The 21,608-nt window shown below is 51.5% G+C and overlaps 1 protein-coding gene across 1 annotated transcript; it reads right to left on the reverse strand.

Annotated features, from left to right (window-relative positions):
• Positions 1-15,597: 15,597 nt before the first annotated feature.
• On the reverse strand, positions 15,598-20,580 carry LOC149326073 (uncharacterized). Its single transcript, XM_089564466.1, has 2 exons — positions 16,242-20,580; positions 15,598-15,977 (listed from the first exon to the last, which is right to left on the reverse strand). The coding sequence occupies exons 1-2, from the start codon at positions 20,502-20,504 to the stop codon at positions 15,714-15,716; spliced, it is 4,527 nt and encodes a 1,508-aa protein (XP_089420592.1). The 5' UTR covers positions 20,505-20,580; the 3' UTR covers positions 15,598-15,713.
• Between the last annotated feature and the right edge of the window lie 1,028 nt (positions 20,581-21,608).

Raw genomic sequence — 21,608 nt, forward strand, 5'->3', positions numbered from 1 at the left:
ATCGTCAGTTCACAATGCGTGCTCGAGATACCTGTACTCTGCGTGCAAAAGATTAACAGACGTGTCACTCACGCAGTCATGCCCCCTCTTCCTGATGTGAAAGGCTTCTAATAGTTCACGTGCCGTCTTATCACCGCCTCTACCAAGTATCTTTATCTCTTTCAGCCGCGGCTCGCACGCTCTGCAGTTCGCACAATGCTCTGCCAAATGTGTCCCTCCGTCCCTTAACGCCCGCAAATGTTCCCCCGCCCGGTCATTGACACCGCCCGGTCTGGCCTATGTAAGCCTTCCCGCAGGTCAACGGTATCTCGTAAACGACACCGGTACAGCAGTCGATATACTTTTTTTGAGTGCTTCTTCCTGCAGCCACTCTTCTTTTCCGCGCACGAAATGCGTGAGCAAAGTTGGGCAAGTTTCTTCGGTGCGGAGAACACCACAGGAACGCCGTGCCGGCCTGCCACTTTTTTCACATGATGGGCAACCTTGTGAATATACGGTACCACTACCGGTTTAACCGACTGCCTTTCCAGTGTTTTGGCTTTGCCGAACATGACCTGCTTAGCCGGTGTACTTGCTTATTAAAGCTACACTGCATAGCATGCGGGCACGACTTCGAGAGAGCAGACCCAAGGCATTGGCTGGCTATAGACCTCTTGACAGTTTTTGAGTGAGCGGAATCAAAAGGTAAAAGCTCTTTCTGTGCCCGCGGAGCGTACTCCCAACATACATGATCAACCCCTAAAGTAAAATTGGCGTCTAAAAACTGCAACGATCCTTGTAAAGGGAGTTCGTGCGTAAACCTCAATCCCCTCCCGTTCTGCTGAAAACTTTCCAAGACGCTGCCAACCGCGTCGGTGTAAGAAATGTTATCTAGTTTTTTCAAAACAATAAGAAAATCATCTACGTACCTAAAAACTTTCAGCACTCCCTTCCCATTAAAGCTTTGCTCAAGGGCGCGGTCAATAAAAGCTAAAAACAGGTTACAAAGCACGGGGGCTACGCAGGATCCAATGCAGATCCCTTGTCTCTGACGATAAAATTTATTCTCAAAAGAGATAAAAGTAACACCCAAATAAAACTCAAGAACGCGCATAAAATTGTCCACAGAAAGGCCACATGAGTTCTGGAAATCCACATCTCCGCTTTCTTCAATCGCACTCCTAACAACACTAAACAAATCCTCGTGGGGCACAGAATAAAACAAATCTTCCACACACACATCTACAGAGAACATATAACCAACCGAACAATTACCCTCGAGAAACCGTACAACCTGTAACGAGTTTTTTACAGTGAAGGGGTCATGGACCTGCAGAGAGCCTAGGTGTTTCTGCAGGTACTTACTGAGGACATGCTGCCATGTACCGTTTTCGCTAACTATACGCCTAAACGGTGCATCTGCCTTATGGGTTTTAGCTGTAAAAAACACAGTGAGGGCACGTGAACTATTAGAAGCCTTTCACATCAGGAAGAGGGGGCATGACTGTGTGAGTGACACGTCTGTTAATCTTTTGCACGCAGAGTACAGGTATCTCGAGCACGCAATGTGAACTGACGATGTGTTTCTTTACTGCGCATGTCTCCATTTATGTATATAATCTGCTCTCTTACCTGCAAATAAATCAGATGAAGTTAGCGCCTGTCCTGTGTCTTTCCTCTCTTGTGTGCGTGTTGTTGTGCGCTTGAATTCGTTTCAAAATAATCACAATTGATGCTTCGATGTGTTTGGTACATATTCATCTGCAGACATTTCATGTCTGTTGGGTAAAGAAAAATATGAAATAACACTTTACTGCATCAATTGTGACTGAGGCAACTGTAGCACCACGTATAGCATGCTCTTGAAATTCCTCTAGCTATTGTACAGAAGTCTGTATTTGGCTTCATTGTAGCTTCATACTTGCGCCATTTAAACTCTGCGCATAGCTCTTTTTTCACAAAAGGGAATGTGGTTGGGTTTCTGTATAGAGGTGTGCACGGGCCGCAATTTCGAACCGGCGCTCGGCCCGGGCCCTACCCTACAGGCAGGAAGCCCGGCCCGACGCTGAATGACCCTGAGCACGCTCGGGCCCGGCCCGACCTGCAAAGCTGCGACGACACGGAAAGAGAATTTCAGGAAAAGGAGTTTATTTCAATGACATTCAAATTTTGACCTCGCATTCCAGATCACAGTTTGCGAATATACACCCGACACAATGCATAAAGGTATAGATTTATCGCTCTAAGTTAATATGCAAGAACAAGTTGTTCATTGATGATGGCCTGATCGAAACAAGAGCGGCGCTCCTTCATTACGAATCCTGCGGCGCTGAAATTTTTCTCACTGCTTGAACAGGTGGCCGCAACAAGAAGAGAAACGCTTGAGGTACGAAGGGGAGTGACAGGCGTGGATGGCGTGCCACGACAGAAAGACTTTTTGACTTGTCAAACGATAAGCGAGCAAATAAGTGACAGGGCGGCGCTATCCTGCGAATGCCGATGTGGACGCGACGTCCCTGCTTCTGCTATTCACGGGAAGACATGGTGCTGTGTTCACTTCGCTGACCAGCAATTACGGCGTAACGCAGCAACCAAGCCTGCGCCAGAATAGTACGAGTCATAAGCCTCGTATACATGGAGCCCGACGTTGCGGGTCGGGTCGGGGTGCGCCAGATGTCGGGCTGACCAGCCCGACCCTACCGCGTTTACATGAACCGGTTTTCTGTCGGGCAGAGATCGTCGCTACCCCTAGCGTCGAGCAAGCAAACCACACGCATGCTAGAGGAGGAGGAACGCCAAGACGAAAAGTTCCCTTTCCCGACTGCTGATCTTTCCGGTCGGTTGGTTCGCCGGTTCACGTGCGCGCTCTCTTCGAGGCCGGCAGCGGCTGGTTTTGATTTCCAATGGGTGTCTCCGAAAAAATATCTCCGTGCACGGCCGGTCTCGACGCGGTCTCGACGCGCGCGCTTTCTCGCTCTCTTCTTTTATGGCCTGAGCAGGCGCCGAGAGAACAAAGCATTTTTTTCTGCGCTGCACCACCGATGATCTCCGCGAGCCGATCGTTCCTGCGGCTGCGCCAGAGCCAGTTTTGAGCAGTCTGTGCGCACGGGCCAATTTTTTCACGTGTTGGTTTTGTCGCTGTGTTTAGCTCGTGAACGAAAGTGAAGCTGCGCATATGGTGTACTGTTGCGTCGCTGTACTTAAACGCGTGTACGAAAGGTTTGCCACGTGACGTCATCTATGCGCCTGCCTCATGCTTCGCGCGCCTTGCTTGCGTGCTTGTGAAGACGAACAACGCTAGCAGTCCTCTGCACAAACTTCTGCGTACTCAAGAGAATGGTGAACACCACAATCCAAAGCCGGGGTTTCTAGTGATTTCGGCGTTTTTTTTGTTTTTTTTGAAAAGGCGGTCAATTATCTCCCACGATCGAAAATTCTCGAAGCCTTGTAACTAATCGTTGAACCACATCTAGAAGATTCACCATTCCTATGCTGCCCAGAAGGGGTTAACAGAAGTCACACAAAATGCTTAACATGTACACCTCATTTCTGAGAAGTTTCTCCGAATTCTTCTCGTCAACTACACAAAGAAATTGACAAATCAAAATGACAAGCCATCTGGTTTCATCCACAAGCCAACGCGAAAGCATTTAAGGCTGTAACTGACATCCCTTGAACTGTGAGCCGCACGACAATGTTGTATAGGTCATTACAAGCAGCTCCTGTTATTGTTTTCAGTCCTTCTAAGTATGTGAAACGATATCGGAGTTCCAAAGAGCAAAGGATCTCTCTGATCTGGTGTGTTTCACGCAGTGAGAACAGATGGCACAGATACTTCGAATGTTTTCAAACGGCAAGTGCTATTATTTTATTCATACATTTCCAAGTATCGACAGAGACTGTGCCAGCCCTGAAGATGAAAATAAATGTTTTCCTAACCGTGGCTTCGCCCTGTAATATCTTGCCTCACTTTTATTCCTGTTAGTCGCAAATGATACAGCCCTATTCGCTAATACTATGCGCCATCACTGCATGCCGACTTCAATGTTTTGAGATCCATCTACTAGTTCCCTGCTTTGCGTGCCGATAGCAGTGGCTGCATAAGATAGGGTTGTCAAGTTCTTGTTCAGTACTCGGAGCAGCCGTTCAGCAATATGTGTAAAGTAACCGAACTAGCCTCCGGAGAGTTGCGGCGATAGGTAGCAACTGCCCCTCGTGCACAGGCCGTAAGAAAGAGCGCGCGCGTCGAGTGCTCCGAGTTCCTGCACGGCGCTAGCCAGACCGGAGAGGAGGCAGGAGAGGAGGCGCTAAGCCGATGCGGCAGCGTATACCTGCTCCTTCCAACCGGGTCGGGCAGAGCCAACCCACCCCCTGCAGTCGGGCTGGCTCAGCTCGACTCGACGATCCCTTAGCTCGAACACCTAGAGCCCGACAACCGGTTTTCGGCACGCCCAGATAGTGGAGGCACCAGTGGCATTCTCCTAATGTCATTCATGTGGTGCCCCCCCCCTTTGCTCTCGCCCGCGACTATTGTCCGTCTCCCCTGCCCGAACCGCAGCAAGTAGCTCCTGCCGGGGAGACGGACAAGAGAGAAGGCAGCCGGCTGTGCGGTTCGTTGCTAAAAAAAAACTGCTCAGCGTTTTTCCGAGAAAGGCACCACAAAACGCCCCATCGTTCCCTTCGCCGGATATCGACAGCAGCGAGTGGAAGAATTTAACTCTTTCCCGAGGTGCTGCTGCAAGAATGCATAGACTTCTCTCGCGGGCAGTGACAAGTTCCCCTTGTCGACCTCGATAAACGACCAGTCTTCTATAGCAATACCGTAATTCATTAGAAAAGCTTCCCTGGACACCGGGAACCCGCGACCTCGCGTGCGCCGTACGCAGCCCTGCCTCCGCTTCCCAGAATCTTCCATTCTTCTTACCCTTCCAACTGCAAGGCGCTCAAAACTTGTGGCTTTTCCCCAACATTAGTACTCGCTAGAATTGAAATATGCGTTTCGAGTCCCAACTAGCTTTTGTTTACTTTTTTCTTAGCGTTTGTTCTATCCTCCCGTCCTTGTACATTCCCTCCTGGATGGTCTAGACACAAAGCACTTTCTGCTGTGCATGCAGGACGCCCAGGGCACCAAGGCCATATTCGCACTTCCACATATGATACATGCTTTGCCCAGCTTAGAGCCCTGGGTGTTTGGTTCTGAGTAACACCATATGGGGCGTAATGCATTCCCATCAGGCAGAATTAAAATATGAGAAAATTCATCGCAAGATATATTTCCTTGTATTCTCCAAGTAAATTACTTCTATACTAACTCCTCTCTTCTCAAGTTGCCAAAAGATAAATCAACTCAGTGTGTAAAAATGGCGAATGCAAAAATACACTACTTAATTCAGAGGAAGTGCACTTAGATTGGTACAAGTGCATGGCCAATTAAGGAAAAAAAAACAAGGGCAAAGGACGGAGACGCAGAACAGGAACACAGGACGACGCTGAGTTGTGTTCCTGCATTCTGTGTTTCCTGTTCTGTGTCCCCGTCCTTTGCGTTGGTTTTCTTTCTACAATCGTGCACCAATTAACTCGCCTCTCGACTCTACTGGACCAATTAAGGCATCAAGCTTCACAGTGCATTAGTGTTATATATTACGCTACATATTTTCGAACTGTTTTTGCTGCAAAACAGGTGTGCGAGGTCAGCATATACGTCTTTCATTTACTTAGGAACAAAGCAGCGCAGTTAAGAAAGTTACTCCCTCCTGTCAGTGAAAATTAAAAAAATTCGGTGTTTTTTCAGCACCAGTATAAAATCCTTACAAGCTGACGGCATGTTGAAATTTTTTTTAATGCACCATAATAATTATCTCATGAAGCCCTAGCTCTTGTGGCCCAGGACGAAGAGTATGATGATTTGTGGCAATATTTGAAGTGCATTTATGAACCGAGTTCTTATTGCTCTAACGTTCTCCTAAGCAAATAGAACTGAAAATTATGATAATTTTGATAATGCCCTTATGGAGCTAACACCATCAGGGAGTGGTAAATCAGAAAGTGGCGCTTTGCTCAGGAAAGTGCATTGCTGAAACGAATTGATGTGAAGAACAAAATGTTTTCTCGTTTCCTAACAACAAGAAACCAGGACGATTTAATTGAGTTCAAGAAGTTCCGAAACAGGCTAAATACAGATTTAAAAAAGGCCACGTCTTTATTTTATAAGTAGTAGTAGTAGAAGACCTTTATTCGGCCAAAATTTACAGGCCGAGCATGTCGACCGCTTGGGCGACCAAAAGCGCTGTTCTTCCTCCCCTTCAGCGCCAAGCCAGTCGAGCCAGGTGGTGATGGATAAAGAAGGTGGGGGGTAGGAACCCGACTGCTGAGCAGCCGGGCAATAGAAGAGGCAATGGGCAAGGTCCGCATAGATACAGGGGCAGTTGGGACAGGAAGGGCCCGATCGATAGCGATAGAGAAAGAGGCGAGACGGGGTGATGACTGCATTCATTTGAACGTGCCGAAGAAGGCGAGCCTCCGGCACTGTGAGTGATGGATGAGGGGGAGGGTAAAGGCGTTTGTCGAGGCGGAGCTCGAGGTAGACCTCTTTTATGGTGCGGCGAAGGCTTGGGCCAGGGGATCAACGGTGCCCGGAAAAGTGTGTCAAGGGCGAGCTGATGAGCCAGCTCATTGCCGTCAGTCCCTGAATGCCCAGGGACCCAGCGGAGGAAAACGATGGAAGGCTGCAATGCGGCGACCGCTCGTTCGACCTCCTGTTGAAGAGAAGGGGTTAGGGTGCGTTTCTGTATGTGGTGCATAGCGGCTTGTGAGCCTGAATAGACTGTGTACTCTTGAAGAGAGGGAAGGAGGGCAAATGACTGGAGGGCATGCGCAATGGCGAGGACCTCGAGGGACAATGCATCCGGAGGGCATAGAAAAGGCCCGCTTGTGTGAGTTTCAGGAGCGGGGAGGTGGGGGGTGGTACAGGGCGTAGCCGCAGGAACCTCGAGGAGCCACGAAGGAGGCATCCGTGTAAGCTACACCCTGGGTATCAAAGAGAGGGGAATGGTGCTGTGCGACCGCATGACGACGGCCGGCGTGCAAGGCGGGGGACATGTTGGTCGGTAGGGGGAGGATCCGAAGATTGGGAGCCGGGGTGGGAATAGGAGAGGTAAAAGGGGTGCAGGAAATGGGCGAGATACCCGCTTGAGTCAGTAACCACTGACCCTGACGGGTAAGGGAAAGCCGGGCAAGCTGCGAGTCATGATGGAGAGAGAGCAGAGAACGGAGAGGATGAAAGAGGCCTGTTGCAAAGATCTTTGCAGTAGAGGTAGTGATAGGGAGGTTGCGAGCTGTCTTGTAGAGGCCCACAAGGGCAGTCTCAAGAGCGTTAAGTTGAGTCTGATTGAAGGAAACGTAGGGTGCAAAGTACAAGACCTTGTTGAGGGCCAGTGCGTGGGCAACTCGGCACGCATGAGCCTCGTGGAGACCTGAGCGCCGAGTGACCACGCGCCGCAGGAGGTGAGTTACGGAGTGGCAGGTGGTGACAGCGTGGTCGAGGGCTTGCACGTTCTTGGCTGCATGCAAAGGAAGCCAAGAACTTTGCACTGCGTGACGACAGGAATGGGAGAGCCAGAAAGGTGGAGAGAGACGAAGTGGTTGTGTGAGCGCTGGTATTAGGAATGGTTGAGAAGCAGGAGCTCAGATTTTTCAGGAGCAGGAGAGAGGCCAGCAGTGGTGAGAAAGGAGTCGATGAGATCTAGGCCACGTTGCAGGGTGTCCTGTACGTGACCGGGAGAGCCAGACGAACACCAGAGAGTGATGTCATCGGCGTAAAATATATGATGCAGGTCGGGAATTTCAGCTAGCTGGGAGGCGAGAGGGGCCATAGCAAGATTGAAAAGGGTAGGAGAGAGAGAACAGCACCTTGAGTAGTGCCTCGGGTGAGGTTGTGGGGGTCGGACAGATAGGTGTCGACTCGACAGCGAGCGACACGTTTATAGAGGAATGAGTGGATATAACAGTACATGCGGGAGCCACAGTCTAGGGAGGCGAGCTGGGAAAGGATGTGGTCGTGGCAAACACCGTCGAAGGCCTTGCGAACATCCACGGTCACAAGTGCGTGAATTTGAGTGGGGGTAGGTGACAGAAACGTGTGCTGGAGAACCAGAAACATGTCCTGTGCACAGACGCGGCGTCGGAATCCGATGAGAGAATGAGGGAAGAACTCCCTCGTCTCGAGAAAATTAGAGAGGCGAGTCAGGGCCATTCGCTCAAGGGTCTTACCAACACATGATGTCAGGGAGATTGGGCGGAGGTTAGAGAGAGAGGGAGGCTTGCCCGGCTTTGGAATCATAGAAATGAGGGAGGAGGTCCAGGAGCTGGGCAGGCAGCCACTGTCCCATGCATCATTGTAGGTTTTAAGGAGGAATTCTTTGGCGCAGTCAGGAAGGTTGCGAAGTGTGGTGTATGTAATGGCATCCTCACCGGGAGCCGAGCGTGTAGCATTAGCAGCCAGAGCCGATTCGAGCTCCCGGAGAGTGAAGGATTCGTCCAGATCGGGGTTAGGTCCACCGCAGTACACCGGGTAGGAGGGTGCCAGAGGGGGCGGGAGATAGAGAGAGGCGAGCTGATGAAAAACATCGGAGGGAGTCCCTTGAGTAAGGGCTTTAGCTAGAGTGGGAGCAAGGGCAGGCTTAGTGCCAAGGAGGGATTTGAAGAGAGACCATGTGGATCGCGAGTGCAATGCAGAGTCAAGACGGTCACAAAGAGCACTCCAACGAGAGTGCTCGAGTGAGGCGGAGTGGGCGACGATCTCGGCCCGCAGAGCAGTGATCCGGGAGGAAAGTTGGGCATTGTGGGGTTGGCAGCGGAAGGAGCGTTGAAGACGTTTACGGCGACGCCATAAACGGAGTAGGTGAGGATCTGGGTCTGGGACTGGGTGACAAGAGCGAACACGACGGCTAATGGACGTGAGCGCTGCAGTGATGCGCGACGTCCAGTCGTCGTAGGATTGAAAGGAGTCAGAGGCGAGATTAGCGCGGAAGGCGTGCCAGTCAGTATGAGTGAACGGATCACATCGAGGGAAGAGAGGTGGAAATGTGGACAAGATAGTGGTCACTGAGAAGAGTTTGGGCTGTCACTTGCCAGTGAAATGAAAGTGAACCCCGAGAGAAAGTGAGATCGGGTGTCGTGGGGCGCTGTGAGGCAGTGCCCGCTCGAGTAGGGGAGCCAGGAGTATTGAGAAGGGTGAGGTGGCGTTCCTGGGCCAGACAGTGGAGGAGGCGGCCGGGTTTGAGGGTTTGAGGGTAGCCCCAGAGTGTGCTCTGCTGTGTGATTCCCGTGCCGCCCTCAGCCGCCTGCAGACTCCCGGCCGTGGCACCCCGTTGCTGTGCGTGTTACGCGAGCGCATTGAGCGCCTCGCGGAGCGCAGAAGCAGTATTCGCGTGCAGTGGGTGCCCGGTCACTGCGGCATCCGCGGCAACGAGCAAGCCGACGAGCTCGCCACCGCCGCACATCAGCTTCCTCCCAGCGACGAACCGCTCGCCCTGGAAGACGTGCGTGCGGTGATCTACGACCACCTCCGTCAGCAACACCCGGACCCTCGCATCGCGCGAGGAGAGCGCATTTCTCTCGTCGGCGCGCGCTCATTGTCGCGCCTCCAGCGGGCGATGATCATCCGAGTGCGCGTCGGCTGCGTGTGGCCCGGGGAAAGACGGGTGCGCCACGGACTTTCGTCGAGCGACGCGTGCGCTGACTGCGGCGCAGTGGAGATATTGGAGCACATGCTCCTTCGCTGTACCGCTTCTGCAGTGCCGCGTCGCGAGATGCTCGCGGCCTACAGGGCGCTGGGAATCATCCCGGACAGTCTCGAAGCGCTCCTGTGGCCGCGCGGCAGTGCGCGCACCCGTGACAGAACAATGATGAGCCTCTGTGCGTTCATCGAGCAGGCGGACTTGACTCCCCGCTTGCTCTACGCCAGGTAGTGCACGCGTGACACGAACGCTCCGTGGGTGCTACCTCGGACGGTATACACGGCCGGGCGCCCCACCCCGGCCGCTAGTGCAGTGTGCCGCGCGCGCGATTAGTCCGAGACAGGACGCTACGTGCGCGCGGCTATGTACAGCCTTTGTCAAAAGTTTGGAGCCCAGGGGGTTTTCTTTTGAGCCACACTGTGTAGTTCTTAATGGATCTCTAGCGCCCCAAATTTCCTGCACATGAGAAGATTTCTGGTACTGCCTCCTGCAATAGGTAGGACTTCCATGAATGCTGCTGGAGTCCCATTATAAAGCTTAGAAGTGAACCCCCTGGGCTCTAAACTTTTGACAAAGACTGTACATACAGTTTACTTCTTGTGTAAGTGATTGTGCGCAGTGGCCGCTCGCGCGCACTTATTTTCGGACAATGCTTGGACATTAGCGCGCGAGCGGCGCGAACTTGATTACTTTTGTATTTTGTAAATAGTGTACAAAGCTCTCCCCTGTCCTTTCTCGCTGTCGCTCCCCTCTATACTTCTCCTCACTATCCTCTTCCTTTCCCTTTCGTTTCCGCCGGCTGCAGCTCGGGTGCTTAAGATATTAGATAGCAATTGCCGCGGCCGGCAACACTCTTTTGCTTCACTTTTTATTTTTAAATAAACCACTACCACCACCAGTTAGAAGGAAGAGAGTGAAGGAACTTGCCCTGGGCGGAAAATAAAGAGGAGGTGACAGGGGGGTTGTAGAAAGACAAAAGGGCGAGTGAGACGCGGGAAGAAGGGTGGTAACCCAACAAACACAAAACCTCCTCAGAAACTCCAAAAAAGGATGGAATGTCCCAGTCCCAGTACAGCATTTATCAAACGTTTCCAGACCATAGAGGCAAGACATAGAAACACAAGAAAAAAGGCAGTGCTCCCACTAAAGGTCTAGAAACGTTCTTTGGAGAGTTTTAAGCAGCAACAAAAAAGAATTAATGTATTTTGGTCCCAGAAAGGTAACTGGGTATAACGTTTTCGGGACCAATGGTTTTCAACAAGAAATAAAAATTGACAGCTCGCTCTCTTTTCTCTCTCCCTCGCGCCACAAGCTGCGGGGAGAGAAGGTTTTGCTCTTGCACTCGCCATTTTGAGAGATGAAACAGCAGTTTCATTCGAACAGCCGAAGGAAACGGTAAACCCCGCATCTCTCTCGGCGCATGCGTTTCTCGCACGTGGGCCGTCGGCTCCATGCTGCAGGCAGGCGGCGGCGGTCTGCATTTTCATCGCGCCGCCGGCAGCGGCGGTCACCAGCTTTCACGTCTTCTAGCGTTTTCCCAGCTTGCGCCCAAATTCAACATTATGTGGTGGTCCCTCCAGGCGTCTCCGACTCTCGGCACTCCTCGCTGCGCCGCTGTCCAGCAGAAGTGCAGTAATGACCTCCCGTCGCTCGCCCGGCTTCCTCGCTGGACGGACGCCATTTTGCGCGCGCTTATTCGCGCTGCCCGAGAAGTTCGAGCACAAGCCCCAGCGCGCGGCAGTTCTTGCTCTCGTCACTGCGCCAACTGGGCTGTCGTGGACTTCGTAGCTACGGATTCACGGAAGTTTTCCCGCGCACCTCGGCGTGCCCACACCATTCCTTTTGGAACTGATGCCGCGGCGGCGCATCGCAAGTCCTTTGCGCAGCTCCACGGCCCTACTGATGCCGCTGTTCGGGGCGGCGTTCGCGGCAGCGGAGTTCGTGGCAATAGGTGACTCCTCGCACGCACCCTGCATTCCTCAGCGCCTCCGACGACTGCAGCACGTTGGTGGTGGCAGCGTGGCCGTCTACTACGGTCTGAGGCGGGAAGGACCTTCGGAGACCCACCACTCTCTTTCTCTGAGTGCCCATGGATTAGCCTGCTCTACCTACTTCGCCACCGCACAGCCATCCTGCCGCAGCGGTATAGTTTGTGCAGTGTTCGCGTGGTTATATTGACTCTCTCCCACTGGATTAATCGTGCCTTGATCTCGACTCCCAAGCTGGACTGTGCCGCATGCGCGGTCTGCCGCACCATGGATGCAGCGCGCCACCGCACGAACCTGAGCACATTCACCTTCCCGCCTGGCTCCAAGCAGTCTTATCCCCACACTTAGTCACAAGAAAATAAAACTCCCAGGATCGTTACGAGGGTGTAACGCGTATGTTTGAGTGCTCGCTGTGCTGTGAGAAGGCGCAGGACAGAAGCCTGCGTTTAATTTATGGTTTCAGCTGTTGCAGCCTTGTATTTCATCCCTGGGTTTCCGTAGGCAACGTCGTCAAGGTATGTTGGTTTATTTTAATTAATTATTTAATTAATTACTTTATTTATTTAAGCATACTGCAGGCCCTTTTCGCACTTTTTTTATTTTCGCCTAGTAGAACTAAACTTTTTTTTCTGTTCTGATAACACGTCGCTGAAGCTTGCTCCGAGTCTCTAAGCGTGAGGGGGGTTTCAACTTGAAGAAAATCCATGACCTGAAACTGCGTGTCTGCAGCGTACGCCCATCTCGTCTTTTCTTTTGTCACCCAAGTTGCTCTTTACATACGTTTGCTTTTGCGTGTGCATATCTGCTTTTGTAGCCCTTAGAATGCTCGTTTAAGGTGCATCAACTTTCAGCCTGTATTCTGTTTTACTCGCTTCATATTGCAGATTTCTCAGGGCTGGAGAAAAAAGTGGCCATCATTATATGCATGGCGCCGTAGTGTATTTACACTGTGTATTAAATGGTGCATACGTTTGCGTCTGGTGTTTGTATTCATTCAGATTTGCGCCGTTGAACGTAAGTTTTGTTCGGCACGGACTTTCAATTCGGTCTGTATTGTTTTTCTTTGACTGAAACATGCATGCATTTTGATTGTGGTGGTGTATGGTGCGGTCGCCGGCATGGATGACACGATGCAATTCGTGCTAAGAGCACAGCTAGTAAACTGAAATTACTTCTGTATGGCGCTGCTATTTGCTCTTATATGGGCCAAACCGGGTGACTTTTTGAGTTCATATTTCCTTTGTGTGCAAAATGCTAGGACATTTCACCTAAAAGGATAAGTGCAGTACGGCCGAGCCAGCACGCATTCAGACGAGTGGAAAGGTGGATTACACCACCTGTAACGTAAGTATGCACCTGAAATTTGGCACATATGTGCGCTTGGATGCCTGCAGGCTGCATGAAAAAGGAGGAATAATTTTACTGAACCAGAGCCGAGAAATCGAGCATTAACCTTTTGGGGCTTTCCATGGGACGCACAACTTTTTGGACATTGCTAGTTGTGGGGACGTTTTTTGGATGTGTTCGGTAAAAATGAGCACCTCCTGGGGAGATTCCAGCTGTCCCGATGGGTCATTTTTGGAAGATTTTGAGGAGGTCTTGTGTTTGTTGGGAATAGACCACACCAACTAAATATTGTCACGTTGTAGTGACGGCAGTCCAGCGGTCAGGAAGACACCAGAAATACTTGCAAACGAAGCTCTTTATTTGGGCTGACTTGCGCCCGCAAAAGAACTGACTCACTCGGTGGCGGCGTAAGCAACAAGCATGCTCGTCAATCGTCGAACTACGAATGCCCGCCGCTCGCGGCATCGCTCAATTTAAAGCCGGCAAAGAAACTTCCAGATAACAGGTCAAGATCATCTACGGTAATCTGGAAAAACCTAGATGCAGCCTTTCATGGCTGCGAACAATCGAGATTAGTCTGGTCGCTCCTCGCGCCACGAACAAAAGCGATAACGACCCTTTCCTGCTGCCTTGAGCGTGTACGAACACACACTGCAATGATACGTGGCAATATTTAAGAAGGACGGAGGGGATATCAAGCGGCTCCACGAGCACGTCGCTACGTAAGTACATAAATAGACGCAAGTGGTGTGGCCGTAGTAGCATGGTAGGCGCGGTAGCCTGGGACAGTGCGGGCCGTCCGGGTCTCCTGGAGAACGAGAAAAGGGGGCAGGGAGGGGCGGGCGAGTAGATACTGGTGGAGGGGGGTCTTATTATGGCACAGATTTCGGCAGTTCCACTGCACAGTCTCGAGGTCCTCGCCAAAAGCTGTTATGATAGTGCAGAGGTAGAAGCTCGTGAGGGTACGCGTTCCTTCTTTTTGGCCGGGGGCAGTGACTCATGCAGGGATTGGAGCGTAGAAGTGAAGGATTCTAATTGTTTGGATTGTGCTTGGAGGGTGGTAAGAATCTGCAGAACCGATGTCTCTAGCTGAACCAAGCGAGTGTGGTGTGCCTGTGTGGTGGTTTCGAGAAGATCAGCCAAAGGGGCGACCTGGGCGGTGGAGGAGGGAGTGGTGAGTGTTGCAAGGTGCTCATTTAGCTTGGTAAGCTGGGAGGTAAGAGAGGAGGTGGTTGTCTGGAGGGTTTGGGTCAAGGCGTGGATCTGTTGTTGTAGGTCGTGGGAAATGCGCTGCTGCTCTCGCTGCTGGCGTTCCAGCATAGCGAGCCGGAGGTCGAAGAAGCAGCTCTCGTCAGTCAGGGATGGAGAGGGTGGTGTAGTGGAAGAGACGCTGGAAAGGGACGCTGGAACCGAGGATCCTTTAACTTTGGCGGCGTAGGAGCCTGGTGGTGACGTGACCGGAGCTGACAGAGGTTGTGGGCTCGTCAACACCGGAGTGACGGTGTGCTAATTAAGTAGCACTTCGCCCACATATCGCGGGTTCGGGCCGGAGCAAGCTGAGGGCACTGCCAGCGTTTGGTGCGCGCCTGCGCTCTCGCTCCGAACGAAGGAAGGCGCAATTATTCGAAAGCACAAGTGTTTATTACACAGTAAGCTGCATTTCATAACACTGCACTAATCCCCAGACCTCGGTGCAACCCATAGTCCCGCCGCAGCACCCGAAAGCGGGCCCGCGGAGCCGCGCGCGCAAAGCAAAGACTACACACGCGCGTGACAGCACAGCTAAGGGCGATCGCATGCCGCGCGGCCAGCCAAAGGGTTAAATCACGCGCAGCGCAACACGAGGAAGGATGGGGTATACGCGGAGCACATCTTGACGACGCAGGTCGCACATCGATGGCTCATCGCGCGTCGTCACCAGCAATGGCCGGTGATGACGGAGAACCAGCCAAATCAGGCCCTCCCGAATCCGGAGCGCGTCGGCGCCGCACAGGCGGGCTACACGACTCCGGAGGTTCGGGCCTGGACTCAAGCATACATACTAGATGCGCACGTTAAAGCACCCGCGTTCTTGGGCCCCCGGCAAAGGCCGAGGCACCCGGGAGCCAAACACTACGCACCTTTCTGCTGCCCGAGTCGGTGGCGATCTCCCCGCTCATTTCCCGCTCGGGACCCCTCGCCGAAACAACGCCCCCCCAACTGTCTCTCCGAGTGACCCAATGGGGACGCGAGGTCGAAGCGGGAAGGACGGAAGGGAGGGTGATTTACTGCGGTTCTCGGAAGAGCTTCCCTTGCAAGGGAGGACAAGCAGCGTGGCTGCCCGCATTCCGATCGCGGACACCCCACGGGGGGTCTCTCTAAGGAACGAAACGGCGGAAGCGGGCGCACACTCGGGTAGCCCAAGAAGCTCAATCCCCACAAGGTTCATGATTAGTACAGGGTTCGTACAGGCTATGAAGGCACAAATTCAAGGGTTTTTAAGGACTTTCAAGGCCTCCAAAAGTTTCTTTCAAGGAATCATTTCAATACTCAATTTAGTACCCTTTATAGTAAAACAACTTTTTTAAAACACGCTGCAACAAATTTATTGAACACTAAGAAAAAGAAGCACTTACAGACTTGACTAGTTTAACACTAAACTAAGACAGGTCGTAACAAGCGTTCATGAAAGCTCCTGACACTTTGTGATTATTTCTTGCTTGATGTTTAGAAGTTCTTCCGTCTTGCTTTTTGCCGTTTTCCTGAGGCAATTTGACTTCACAATGTGCACGACGTCGCCTGTCTCTTCTGCTTTCTCAGCCAAGTTGTCTGCTGAAGCTGTCAGATTAGCAACGGTTGCTTCAAGTCTTGCTTTCTTTCGCTTTAAGGTATCAATTTCTTCCTCAACGAGGTGCCTGTCATGTCTGGCATCCAAGAACTGGGCGGCGTAGACGTAGCATCGAAGGAACGTTTATTCCTGCTACTTGGCAGGAAGCCAACAGGTTACATACTGAGCGCGGTGGGCCCGTGCGAGCGGTCTTTTAAAGCCAGCACGGGCTACCCGATAAGAGATAGCCGGGCAGTGAGCATGCGCAGACAGTACGCGATAACACGAGTGCTTGGTTTCGCGCGCACACAACTTCTCCTTCCTCCTAATGAGCGCAAAGTCCTTTTGCTACATTATACAATGCAACTAATGCTATGGCTGATATCTATCAGGAGGTCGCCGGTCCCTCTGTGGATAGCGTCGCTCCCCTGGAGGGTCGTTCGTTGCCGCAGGGGCCGCAGCTGGAAGTGGCTCGTTGGCGCTCTCAGGATGCCCGAAATCTGGAATAAAATCTTCCATGATGCTCTGCTTTGAGCTGTCGATGCTGAGCAGTAGCTGGTCTTGATGACGACGCCAAATGAGCACCCCACGATTCGTCTTAACTCGAACCTTGAATGAAACGGGGCCAGACTGCTGAATGATAGTGCCAGGGACCCATTTCTCAGGACCTCTGTAATTCCTCACGAGGACCTCATCGTTGATGTTGAAAAGTCGCTCACGTGCCTTGCGTCGCACCATATCGGAGAGCTGTTGCTGAGCCACTCTTCCCCCGACAGAAGGCTTGACTGCGTCGAGTCTCGTGCGCAGTCGTCTACCTATGAAAAGGTTTGCTGGAGTTTCTCTTGTAGTCGCATGCGGCGTGTTGCGGTACGTCATCAGGAACGTCTGTAAGGTTGCCTGCAAGGAGTCTTGGGGTCGTCCTTTCCGCAACGCAGATTTCATTGTCTGTACAAATCTCTCTGCAAGGCCATTCGTGCTTGGATGGTACGCTGCACTCACGATATGACGACCACCGAAGCCTTTGACGAAGCTCTTGAATTCTTCGGAAACGAACTGTGGTCCGTTGTCGGTCACGATGGTCTCGGGTACGCCAAAACGCGAGAACAGGTCTTGGAGACACTGAATTGTGTGGTACGCCGTAGTCTTCTGCATGACATAAACTTCCGGCCATTTTGAGTGTGCGTCCACAGCAACAAGGAACATTTTGTCTTTCATGGGTCCAGCAAAGTCCAAGTGAACTCTTTGCCACGGCGAAGTCGGCCATGACCATGGATGAAGCGGAGCCGGTGCTGGTTCGTTCCGTTGCTGTTGACACTCTTCACATTTCTTCACGTGTTGCTCTAGGTCCGCGTCGATACCAGGCCACCAGACGTAGCTCCTCGCGAGTTCTTTGCATCTTACGATACCGGGATGACCCTGATGAAGTTCCTCAAGCAAGAAGGCTCGGTGTTTTGGAGGCACGACTACTCTCATGCCGTACATTAAACACCCTTGATGAACTGTGAGCTCCAAACGCTTGTCGAAGAAAAGTTTCAACTCCTTCTCAGCGACATGCGACGGCCAGCCAGCACTTGTGAAGTTCAGTACCTTGCTTAGTAAAGGATCACGCCTCGTTTCACGAGCGATGTCTTGGCTTGTGACAGGCAGCGTTTCCAAACGAAGCGAATAAAAAGTTTCGCTTTCTTCTGCCGATTGCTTTTCGCTGCTGTCGAGCGGCAAGCGCGATAAACAGTCTGCTTCCGCATTATCGGTAGATTTCTTGAATTCAAGAGCATAGTTGTAGGCTGACAGCGTCAGCGCCCAACGCTGCATGCGGGCAGCTGCCATCGCGGGAATGCCTGTTTTCGGGCCGAAAATTGTTTGCAGTGGTTTATGGTCAGTCACAAGCGTGAAGAACCTTCCGTAGACGTAGAAGTGAAACTTCTTTACGCCGAATACGAGGGCAAGGGCTTCTTTCTCGATCTGACTGTAGTTCTTTTCGGCACTTGACAATGTGCGGGATGCGTAGGCAACCGGTCGAACTGATCCATTGATCATTTTCTGCGAAAGAACTGCGCCTATGCCGTACTGAGATGCGTCGCAGGCAAGTTGAAGCGGTCGCTTCGGATCATAATGGGCAAGAACTGGAGGGGAAGCCATAGCTGCTTTTATCTCCGTGAAAGCAAGCTGGCATGACGCATCCCACGTCCACTCTGTTGTTTGCTTTAGCAGCCTGTACAACGGCTGTGCCAAAGTCGACAGACGCTGAACAAACTTGCCGTAATAATTGACCATCCCAAGGAATGACTGCAGTTGCTGCTTGTCTTTTGGAGCAGGCGCATTTAGCAGTGCCAATACCTTTTCAGGCGATGCGCAAACACCCTCGGCGTTGATGACGTGGCCCAGATAACGGAGCTCTCGTTGAAAGAACGAGCACTTATCGCGCCGGATGCGCACACCGCGTTCCTGCAATCTTGACAAGACGGCTTCCAAGTTATGGAAATGCTCTTGCTTGGTCTTGCCTGTGACCAGGATGTCGTCAAGGTAGCAACTGACTCCTTCCAAACCTTTCAGCATGTTGTCCATAATTCTTTGAAATATGCTTGGGGCGGACGAAATGCCGAAAGCCAGACGGTTCATAGTATACAATCCCTTATGCGTGTTTATCGTCAGTAGTTTCCGGGAGCTTTCCGCCATAACTACCTGCTGGTAGGCCCTACTGCCACCTGTCTTATCAACGGTGTCACATATAACGCGTTGTGAGACATACGACAGACTTTTCAGGTTTTCCACACAGACCTGCCGGTTGACACTAAATCCTCTTTCCACAGTTGCCTGGCCGTGGCTGAGCACAAGCAAAAGTTCGACTACTGTCCAGAGCTCAGCGTAGGATGAATTGAACTTTAGGAGTTCAAAGAAAAAAATGTCTAGCCTGTCAGAGCTCTTTTCAAACAATCGCAGCTTGTGCTTCTCCATCTGCAGCATTTCGGCGTACTCAGAGAGAACACAGTCCCGTTGGTGATCGCTCAACCTTTTTGCAGCGATGAGGGCATTCAAAACATTCTTGTGTCCTGCTAGGCACTGGTCTGGCTTGGTGCACATTCGACGGGGATCCAATGAGGAAAGGCCTCTAACCAATGGGAATCTTAAAGGACTCTTCTCAAGAACCTTTTTACACACACTAACAAGGAACCGCTTGCATTCCATTTTAAATGCAAACGCATCTTTTGCACTGACCTTGGAATTCTTCAAAATTTGTTCAGCTGCATAACCAATGTCCACTTTCTCAAGTGCTGTGTGATTGTTCACGTCTTCAATGTTGATTTTCAACAGGCCTGTAGTCCCGACTGATGCAGAGAGGACTGAACACTTAACAAACTTTGTGAGAAGCTTCCTGACAATTGTTTCGAGGTCCCTTGCCAGAAAAAACACAAGTGGTTGGTCTGCCTGATAGTCCGTCAGGAAAGGTTTCAGAATCAGTGCAATCCCAAGGGCAAAGTTCAGTTTTGCGGGGACTAGTGGGTCACTGGAGAAACTGAGCAAGTTTTGAAAGGAGGCACATTTCGGCTGGTTCACTTCTTTCTTTCTTGCAGACTCAATGTAAATTCTCACACCAGGCCACAGTGCAAAGGCTCGTTCAATTACCGGAACATTTTCAACCCAGCGATGGGCGACGTACTTAAGGGGAAATGTAGCCTGACCAGTCACCGCTACGAAGTCTTCTCGCCTCGCCGGGGAATCTTCAAACAATGCACTTAGACTAGACAACAGAATGTCCACTCCCCACTTGCTGGCAGTTACACCCGCCCTGTAGGCGTTGTGCACAACGTGCAGACCGCAAGTGCCTAAATCTAGGCATTGTACTTGATAGTTTTTTTGCAGGAGCTCCTGAAAGCTTCTGAAAAATTTCAAGTTGACATTCGGTCCGTCCATGGACACTTGTAGGATCTTAACAAGTGGTAATGGCTCCAGTGCCTTCAACAATTTATCCTCGATGTCATCTGCCGTCGCGTGGCCCACAAAAACGGATGTGAAGTACCTTGTTGTTATATTTTGAGATGCATCCCAGTACCTGACATGTATTTCCATCTGCTTCTGATGGAGGTAATCATTTGCGGATTCATCAAACAGAACGACGTAATAGTCGCACTTATCTATCGCCCGATGAATGGATGATAGAAAGAATGGTCCAAGACCATGACACGCCAGGTATGCGCACTTTTTCTCTCCACATGTGAAGACCTTCGCAACTTCACTGTCGGGAAACATTCTCTTGAACAGATCGCTTGTGTGGGCAGATGAGCTGTACGAGTAATGACACGTGACAACTTTCAAAGCCCACAATATTTCCGCTTCTGTCACTAAATCGTGAGCCTTGCTTGCGGCATTCAAATTCGAGGACTGCGGTTCGACCACACGAACGGATTCACCACACTCGCGTGATGTCACGTAGTTCAACATGGAGTTACCTGCTGCGTTCATGCTCACGCTGTGTTTCAAACTCCTCTTGTGACTCTTCAGCGCAGACTCTCCCATCGATGAGATGTCAAACACTTTTCCGCACGGTCTGCATCTAGCACGATGCGAACTCGTGGTGTCTGGCGCAACCCAGTCTTTGTACTCGTCATGGCTAAGCCACGATTGCTGGAAATTGCACTTCCCGGGCATTGCGCGCACACACAACTACATCCACGTCATGCGTGTGCCGCAATACACGTGCTCTGAATAATCCAACGGGAGGTGATTAACAAGCGGTATGAGGACGGCAACTATAAAAAGTGCGCGACCGCAGCGAACAAAAGAACACAACCCGACAATATGACAACATGGAGGACGAACGCCCGAACCGGACTGGATTTCCTTGGCATGGATCGGGAGGCAACCCTCGCTTTCAATGTGGCCAGTTGATCAACGGGCAATCGCTGAACGGCGCCAATGACTATCATCACGAAATTCAAGGGTTTTCCAGGCACCATTAAATATTTCAAGGTTTTCAAGGCCTTGAAAATCACATTTTCAAATTCAAGGGTTTTCAAGGTTTTCAAGGACCCGTGCGAACACTGTTAGAGGAGGAGGAGGGGGTGGGTTGCGTGGCCCGGCGCAAAGCTAGGCGTCGGAGGTACGCAGCTTTGGCACACTCGCGTTATTTAGCGAGGAGGAAGGGGCAAGTGGGGTCGAGGGAGGGGTGGGTGTTTACCTGGCAATGAACGCACCAGGGCTGGGCACATACATGAGCGGAAGGGTCGGCGGGTAGAGGAGCAGCACAGCGACGGCACTTTGCCGGAACGCTGTGCTGGGGACACTGATGGGCGCGGTGTCCAAGAGTGAGACAATGGGTGCAGGTGGGAGGCTTAGGCTTATGGGGACGGCACCGGAAGGCAACGCGTTTAAAATACACAAAGTGGGGGATTACGGTTCCAGCGAAAGTTATGAGCACCGATTGAGTGGTGCCCATCATGCGAGCAGCAAGAATATCGGTTTTGAATGATTCGATATCATGCATGAGGTCATCAGGGGTGAAGTGGCAACCGACGTTATGGATGACGCCGAGGCATCAGATTGGAGGATTAGGGGCATATGTTTTGATGGTGATAGGCTTACCGTGAAGCTGAAGATGAGTTATAGAAAGCAGGAGGTGGGCGGTGAGAGGAGAATGTGTTTTTAAAAACACAAGGCTTTGGGCTGGCTTGGCCTGAAGGGTAATCTCCGCACTGCTCTCGGAGGATAGTTGTGCAGCGGAGACGACTGCGGCGAGTACGTCGTAGAGCGGTA

This window comes from Amblyomma mixtum, chromosome 10 (genome assembly GCF_055824585.1).
Source record: "Amblyomma mixtum isolate Tamu chromosome 10, ASM5582458v1, whole genome shotgun sequence".
Lineage (NCBI taxonomy): Eukaryota > Metazoa > Arthropoda > Arachnida > Ixodida > Ixodidae > Amblyomma > Amblyomma mixtum.